The sequence below is a fragment of the Salvelinus sp. IW2-2015 genome, unplaced genomic scaffold, assembly GCF_002910315.2.
Source record: "Salvelinus sp. IW2-2015 unplaced genomic scaffold, ASM291031v2 Un_scaffold5362, whole genome shotgun sequence".
Lineage (NCBI taxonomy): Eukaryota > Metazoa > Chordata > Actinopteri > Salmoniformes > Salmonidae > Salvelinus > Salvelinus sp. IW2-2015.
In genome coordinates this window covers 15,410-24,196 of record NW_019946627.1, presented here as the reverse complement: position 1 = coordinate 24,196, position 8,787 = coordinate 15,410, and the positions used below count along the sequence as shown (strand labels likewise).

The following is an 8,787-nucleotide window of genomic DNA, read 5'->3' as shown; positions in this document are numbered from 1 at the left end:
CTTCCAGTTTAAGCACCTGTACGGTCTCCCCTTCTAGATGTAGCAGGGTGAACAGGCTGTGCTCGGGAGGCTGAGGTCCTGATGATCTTCTAGATGGTGAGGGTAGCGAGCGGGTGAACAGCTTTGTAGCTCGGGGCTCGAGAGTCCTTGATTGATCTTCTAGATGGTAGCAGGGGTGAACAGGCTGTCGCTCGTGGGGCTGAGTCCTGATGATCTTCTAGATGGTAGCAGCGTAACAGGCTGTGGCTCGGAGGCTGAGTCCTTGATGATCTTCTAGTATGGTAGCAGGGGTGAACAGGCGTGCTCGGGTGGCTCGAGGCCCTGATGATCTTCTTAGATGTAGCGGTAACAGGCTTGGCTCGGGAGGCTGAGCGTCCTCTGATTGATCTTTCTAGATGGATAGCCAGAGTGACAGGCTGTGGCTCGGGTGGCTTGAGCGGTCCTTGATGATCTTCAGCGACCGGTGCCAGGCGTGAAACCATGCGTGCGCTCGCGGAGGCTTGAGGTCCTCTAGATACTACTCACTCTGAGCACTGTAGCATAGACACTGAACAGGCGTGGTAGCTGGTCGTGTTAGCATAGGGCTACGTTTTCTGACGCTGTCAGCTGGTCGTGTTAGCATAGGGCTACGTTTTCTCATGGTTAAAGCTTAAGCAAGAGGTCGCAAGTATGGACCCATTAAACTTCAAAGCTATAGTACAAAATAAACACTTTTACTCACCAAAAGCAGGATCTTCCTCCTCTTTCACTTTGACATCCAGTACAACAGACTCCTCTACCGCTGCAGACACCTGCTGCCGTGATCCCTGTCCAGGAGCTTGGCTCAGGCTAGTCACAGKTRSGGCATGGAGACAGGACTGATTTGCTGATGAGGAGAATTTCTCTCTGCAGAGAGAGCAGGMGTGAGGTTTCACCTTAGTGTGAACTCGTTGGTGTCTTTTGTGGAGTGGTGAAGCTGAGAAACTCMTATCACACTGAGAGCAGTGGTACGGGTTCTCTCCGGTGTGCTGTTGCATGTGTATCTTGAAAGTACACGATTGGCTGAATTCCTTCCCACATTCTGAGCAGCTGTACTGTGCGACACTAGTGTGGGATTTTTTGTGTCTTGCTAGAGAGCTACGGTGAACAAAGGTATTTTTACAGGTGGTACACTGGTAAGGTTTCTCTCTATCAGCATAGACAAAAACACTAATTTCCTCCTCCTCCTCTTTGACATTAATTGCCAGCTCCTGTTCCTCGTCTTCGATCTTGATAATCATAGTTCGACTGCCTGATGACGCCGTATCTGAAATTCCCAGTGTACACTGGTTGCTATGGTTACTGGCATGGCTGCATTGATGTTTGCGAAGACCTTTGGTCGAAGCGAAACTCCTCCCGCAATCAGAGCACTCGTAAGGTTTCTCTCCAGTGTGCATAGTCTGATGCTGCCTGAGCCTCGATGGTGACTCGTATCTCTTCCCACACTGTGAGCATTGGTAAGGTTTTGGTGTGGGTGCTCCTGTATGGCGTCGTACGTGTCTCGATAGAGTTCCCTTACAGCCAAAGCTCATCTCGCAGTAGGAGCACTGGTGAGGTCTCTCCCCTGTGTGCTTTCTCATGTGCATCTTRAGTTCATATGCAGAGAAACATTCCTTTCCACAATCGGAGCACGGGTGCTTCTTTGTCGCGTCTGGCTGCTTCTCTCCAGGGTGGGTCATCTGATGTCTTTCCAGGTGGGGCTTCAGTGTGAATCGCTTCCCACACACAGAGCACTGGTAAGGCTTCTCTCCTGTATGTGTTCGGAGGTGTCTCTTCAGTTTGGAGGGGTGAACAAAGTCTTTTCCACATACTGGACAGACGGAAGACTCTTTAGCAGGTTTTGTGTGTGTTCTCAGGTGTCTGTTGAAATTAGATGGGTGAGCGATCTCTATTCCACATTCTGGGCAGCGCCAAAGCTTCTTAGCTCTACGATTCTCCTGGTGCTGTTCAGGTTCTGCTGGTTCCCCATCACTAGAGTTAGAACTCTCTCCTCTTTCAACTGGAAAATAAGAGGGGGGGGGGGTCATTCAACCTCAAAAAACACACGAAAAAGGCTTTCGACACCCGCCCTCTCAGATAATCATGTTGTCAGCTGGTCGTTTACTCCATGTGTTTACTCCATGTGTAACTCTGTGTTGTTGTCTGTTCACACTGCTATGCTTTATCTTGGCCAGGTCGCAGTTGCAAATGAGAACTTGTTCTCAACTATCCTACCTGGTTAAATAAAGGTGAAATAAAAAATAGTTCTGAAATCGTTTCTATAGTTACTAACAGATAAGAGAAGCGTTTCTGAAACGCAAATTATTTTTGTTCAGATGTAATTTGATCTCTGAGAAATTCAGCTAATTTGATTGCACCCAAATTGGCCATTCTAATTGAAGGGATTCATATGATTTTCAGTAAATATAGTACCGGACGTCCAATTTAAAATGGTCAAAAGTCATCCGCAGACACCAATCTCACCCAGACAGCCAGTGTTACAGTATCAGTTCTTTACAGTGCCTTGAAAAGTATTCACCCCCTTGATGTTTTTCCTATTTTGTTGCATTACAACCTGTAATTTAAATAGATGTTTGGGGGGTTTCATGTAACGGACAGACACAAAATAGTCCAAATTGGTGAAGTGAAAAAAAATTACTTGTTTCAAAAAAAATAAAAAACTGAAGTGGTGCATGCATATGTATTCACGACCTTTGCTATGAAGCCCCTAAATAATATCTGGTGCAACCAATTACATTCAGAAGTCACATAATTATTTAAATCAAGTCCACCTGTGTGCAATCTAAGTGTCACATGATCTCAGATATACACACCTGTTCTGTAAGGCCCCAGAGTCTGCAACACCAGCAAGGGGCACCACCAAGCAAGCGGCACCATGAAGACCAAGGAGCTCTCCAAACAYGTCAGGGACAAAGTTGTGGAGAAGTAAAGATCAGGGTTGAGTTATAAAAAAAATATCTGAAACTTTGAACATCCCACGGAGCACCATTAAATCCATTATTTTAAAAAATGGAAAGAATATGGCACCACAACAAACCTGCCAAGAGAGGGCCGCCCACCAAAACTCGAGGACCAGGCAAGGAGGGCATTAATCAGAGAGGCAACAAAGAGACCAAAGATAACCCAGAAGGATCTGAAAAGCTCCACAGCGGAGATTGGAGTATCTGTCCATAGGATCACTTTAAGCCATCCACTCCACAGAGCTGGGCTTTACGAAAGAGTGGCCATAAAAAAGCCACTGCTTAAAGAAAAAATAAGCAAACACATTTGGTGTTTGCCAAAAGACATGTGGGAGACTCCCCAAACATATGAAAGAAGGTGCTCTGGTCAGATGATACTAGAATTTAGCTTTTTGGCCACCAAGGAAAACGCTATGTCTGGCGAAAACCCGACACTTCTCATCACCCCGAGAACACCATCCCCACAGTGAAGCATGGTTGTGGCAGCATCATGCTTTGGGGATGTTTTACCATCGGCAGGGACTGGGAAACTGGTCAGAATGGAAGGAATGATGGATGGCGCCAAATACAGGGAAATTCTTGAGGGAAACCTGTTTCAGTCTTCCAGAGATTTGAGACTGGGACGGAGGCTCACCTTCCAGCAGGACAATGACCCTAAGTATTCTGCTAAAGCAACACTCGAGTGGTTTACAGGGAAACATTTAAATGTCTTGGAATGGCCTAGTCAAAGCCCAGACCTCAATCCAATTGAGGATCTGTGGTATGACTTAAAGATTGCTGTACACCAGCGGAACCCATCCAACTTGAAGGAGCTGGAGCAGTTTTGCCTTGAAGATTGGGAAAAAATCCCAGTGGCTAGATGTGCCAAGCTTATAGAGACATACCCCAAGAGACTTGCAGCTGTAATTGCTGCAAAAGGTGGCTCTACAAAGTACTGACTTTGGGGGGGTGAATAGTTATGCACGCTCAAGTTCTGTTTTTGTCTTATTTCTTCTTTGTTTAACAATATAAAATATTTTGCATTTTCAAAGTGGTAGGCATGTTGTGTCAATCAAATGATACAAACCCCCTCAAAATCTATTTTAATTCCAGGTTGTAAAGCAACAAAACAGGAAAAATGCCAAGGGGGTGAACACTTTCGCAAGCCACTGTATGTCTGACAAGAACTGCGGCTTGGAGTATTGCTTATTCGTTCTTTGTTATGCATTCCTTGTGAATCTGGTGATTTGATTTTATTCCCTGTTCAGACAAAATTGCCATTGAAGATGCTTGCATTATTTGCCATTGAAGATGCTTGCATTATTTGCCATTAATTATTGTGGAAGAACCAGGTTTTGCCTACTAGAGTTTGGTTAAAGCATCAGGCTGCTAAGAGACGGACAAACTCAATTGCTTTCATGGGAGGACTGGCTTGACTTGTGAGGATGACCACGCAATTTATTTTCATCATGATCAAAAGCTATTGGTTTTCTACCCAAAGTTGCAAGGAAAATGTTTTGATCCATTTAATAAACACAGGAGACCAGTAAAATGTATACAATGATGTGGCAGCAGCAGGAACAGCGGCATCTGGTGGGAAAAACCTGGTACTTGCACACAAATTTATGGTAAATAATGCAAGTTATTTAAATGGTTAATTTCAACGAACAGAGGGAAAAAAAACATCACTAGATTCACAGGGAATGCATTACATAGTATGGAGAAGCAATACTCCAAGCCGCAGCTTCGTACTACTTGTCAGACAGAGAACTGATACTGTACACTGGTTAAGGTGAGATTGGCATTGGGGTGTGGGGTCGGTTGGTGCCTATTAATCATTATATATTGGATTTCTCATACACTACATGGTCAAAAGTATGTGGACAGCTGATTGAACATCCCATTCCAAAATCATGGGCATTAATATGGCCTCACTTTGATATGGACTCACTTCCACCAAACTTTACAGTTGGRACTATGCATTCGGACAGGTAGCGTTCTCAAACCCAAATTAGTCCGTCGGACTGCCAGATGGGGAAGCGTGATTCATCACTCCAGAAAACACGTTTCCACTGCCCCAGATTCCAATGGCGGTGAGCTTTCCACCACTCCATCCGACGCTTGGCATTGCGCATGGGGATCTTAGGCTTGTGTGTGGCTGCTCGGCCATGGAAACCCATTTCATGAAGCTCCTGACGAATAGTTCTTGTGCTGACGTTGCTTCCAGAGGCAGTTTGGAACTCGGTAGTGTGTGTTGCAACTGAGGACAAGACGATTTTTACGTGCTACAGCACTCGGCAGGCCCGTTCCGTGAGCTTGTGTGGTCTACCACTTCACAGCTGAGCCGTTGTTGCTCCTAGACGTTTGCACTTCACAATAACAGCACTTACAATTGACCGGGGAAGTTGAGCTCTTCAGTACGGGCCATTCTACTACCAATGTTTGTTTATGGAGATTGCATGGCTATGTGACTGATTTTATTTTATAAATGTTTTAATTTAATTTTACATGTCCATGTACATGTCTTTTTTTACCCCTTTTTCGTGATATCTAATTGGTAGTTACAGTCTTGTCCCATCGCTGCAACTCCCGTACGGACTCGGGAGAGGCGAAGTTCGAGAGCCATGCGTCCTCCGAAAAACATGACACCACCAAGCCACACTACTTCTTGACACACTGCTCGCTTAACCCGGAAGCCAGCCGCACCAATGTGCTGGAGGAAACACCGTACACCTGGCGACCGTGTCAGCGTGCATTGCGCTGACACGGACAAGGACAACACGGACAAGGACAACACGGCCGGCCAAACTCTCCCCTAACCCGGGTCAATTGTGCGACACCTTATGGGTCTCCCGTTCTGCCACAGGAGTTGCTAGAGCGCGATGGGACAAGGACAACACGGCCGGCCAAACTCTCCCCTAACCCGGGTCAATTGTGCGACACCTTATGGGTCTCCCGTTCGCGGCCGGCCACAACACAGCCTGGGAACGAACCAGGAACAGTAGTGAAACAGCTAGCACTGCGACACCTTATGGGTCTCCTGGTCGCGGTCTGGGAACGAACCAGGATCAGTAGTGACACAGCTAGCACTGCGACACCTTATGGGTCTCCCGGCCGCGGCCTGGGAACGAACCAGGATCAGTAGTGAAACAGCTAGCACTGCGACACCTTATGGGTCTCCTGGTCGCGGCCTGGGAACGAACCAGGATCAGTAGTGACACAGCTAGCACTGCGACANCAGGATCAGTAGTGACACAGCTAGCACTGCGACACCTTATGGGTCTCCCGGTCGCGGCCTGGGAACGAACCAGGATCAGTAGTGACACAGCTAGCGACGCACTGCCTTATACCGCGACGCACTGCCTTATACCGCGACGCACTGCCTTATATTGCGACGCACTGCCTTATACCGCGACGCACTGCCTTATACCGCGACGCACTGCCTTATACCGCGACGCACTGCCTTATACCGCTGCGCCACTTGGGAGGCCCTGCCTGATTTTATACACCTGTCGGGTGCAGCTTAATTAGCCAACTCCACTAATTAACAGTATGTCCATGTAGTGCATTTTACTCAATGGTAGGAATAGGTTTGGTCCAGATCAGATGTTGGTATTCATTGACTATTATGTGAATCCTTTAAATCAAAAGGGCCAATTTGGATGCAATCAATTAGCTTCATTTCTCAGAGATGAAATGTAATTAAAACAAAATAATGTTGCAGGAATGCTAATCTTACCTGTTACTACCTACAGACACTATTTCATAAGAATCATTGTGATGGTGGGTGTCATGGCTGAAATGACATGGAAGAATTCAGGGGTAAACAAAATGTATTACTATTTTCCAGCTATTATCGGTCATTGTCCTGTGTTTTTATTCCATAAACAATTAACCTTTTATTGAATTAAACAGATAGTGTGACCATCTGTAGATGGACTATCAACAAACTCTTCTGTTGATAAGAAACTGCTTGCCAATGTTACATTAGGGTTATGTTTAGAATAAGGTTAAGGTTAGAGCTAGTAGATAGATAGTCTGTAGAGAAATTACAGGTGGATTTAAAATTAAACTGCTATGTGTGTAATGGAACTGAATAATCTCTGAGATMTAATTKATTAAGCATGTTRATTTACCAGTATTATCCACGTCCCAGTCTTCCTCCTCRTTGACTACAATGTTAAATCTGGGTATTTCACTGCAGTTGTCGATGTCTCTATGGTTAGAGTCAGGAACCAGTGACTCTGGAGGGTTGGGTTCAGTGGAGGAGCAGGAGAGAGGGGGATTGGACGGGTCAGCAGAATCCTAAAACAAAGAATAAGACGTTAAAGGGGCAATTTGCAGTTGCTACATTTCATGACATATGAATTACTTCTATATACCCATTGATTCTTGAAGAATCTAACTTATAAATGCCTCATGAGCGTAGTTCAACTGTGATGCCCCATCAGAACCCAAAATATAAACTTGTTTTACTCCGATGTTTGTAAACAAAGTAAATGTAAACAAACACTATATAACCTCAAAACATGGCTAAAACTATCATGTTCATATCATGGATGGTCAGTCCTTGCATCAATAGCCCTGTTTATGAATTTGAGAGTGGTTACATTTCTTCAGGCCATCCCTCAACTTTTTATGAGCTTTTAAGAGCCGAAGCAAGACGCTTTGTGATTGTTTCAACTTATGATTGCCGCTTTAATAAATAGCTAAATGATTTTGCTAACTAGCTAATACTTTAGGCATATCCATCCCGACTGGTTTAGCATTATTTATAGTCATTCTCACCTCATTCATCGTGAATTCTTCAGAAATAGTTTCGTATTAAAGAGTTGTGTCACTGAATTAAACTAAAGTCGATTCTTCTCAAGTCCCCGACAGTTCACCACGAGGTCACATTAGCTAGCGGATTACTTTCCATACAAAACTATTCGACAACTCAGTTAGCTAACTATTTAGGCCAACGATAGCGATAATTTACTTTAGACCCGATAACAAAACTATATGAAATGGTCGTTGAAAATATCGCTAGCTCCACGTATATAGTCCAGGTTGGGCAATATCAAAGTCTAATTTAAACGGTATCAAATGATATCAGACACATTTCACACTAGCAAACTAACTCATCTAATGTTTGCTAGCTATCAACATGAGCATATTCTTTCTTCCAGGCCAGCTTCCGGGTTAGATTCTTCTGTCAATCTGCAAAACAGCAGAAGGCTCTACGGAACAATAGCTTGTTACTAACGTTACAGTTTGAACATATAGAACATTTTTACCGGTACAATTAATAATATATGCATGGTTAGCTACCAGCTAGCTACATTAGTGTCTTCCTGCTTCCGGTCTTATTTCCGGTCCGTCCTAGACTCTGCTGCCGACTCATTCTGCGTTACCGCCACCACCAGTTCATATTTTTCTATGGCGTCTTGGCGGTCCGCAAACAAACGTTTAAGTGCATGCCGCCACCTACTGTGCTGGAATGTACGATCAATCATGATCTGACCAATTCTGTACCACCATGAAAATATCATAACAACCAAATACTAACTTCTACCAGCCCACAAACACTCCCCAACCCTCCTACCCCATTAAACTAAATCTACAGTACATTGGGAAAGTATTCAGACTCCTTGACTTTTCCACCTTTTGTTACATTACAGCCATATTCTAAAATGTATGAAATCATTTTTTTCACTCATCAATCTAAACACACAATACCCCATAATGTCGAAGCAAAAACAGATTTTTAGAACATTTTGGAAATGTATATAAAAAAAACTGAAATATTACATTTACATAAGTATTCAGACCCTTTACTCAGTACTTT

General features: G+C 44.4%; 1 protein-coding gene across 1 annotated transcript in view; it reads right to left on the bottom strand.

Annotated features, from left to right (window-relative positions):
• Positions 1 to 8,320, bottom strand: part of LOC112078174 (zinc finger protein 585A-like) — an 18,397-nt gene extending 10,077 nt beyond the window's left edge. The window contains exons 1-3 of the mRNA XM_070441971.1: positions 7,746 to 8,320; positions 7,094 to 7,262; positions 722 to 2,008 (exon numbers count right to left, since the gene is read on the bottom strand). Of these exons, the coding sequence (XP_070298072.1) occupies positions 722 to 2,008; positions 7,094 to 7,262; positions 7,746 to 7,754 (1,465 nt within the window). The 5' untranslated portion in view covers positions 7,755 to 8,320. The remainder of the gene's footprint in view (positions 1 to 721; positions 2,009 to 7,093; positions 7,263 to 7,745) is intronic.
• Positions 8,321 to 8,787: the final 467 nt, after the last annotated feature.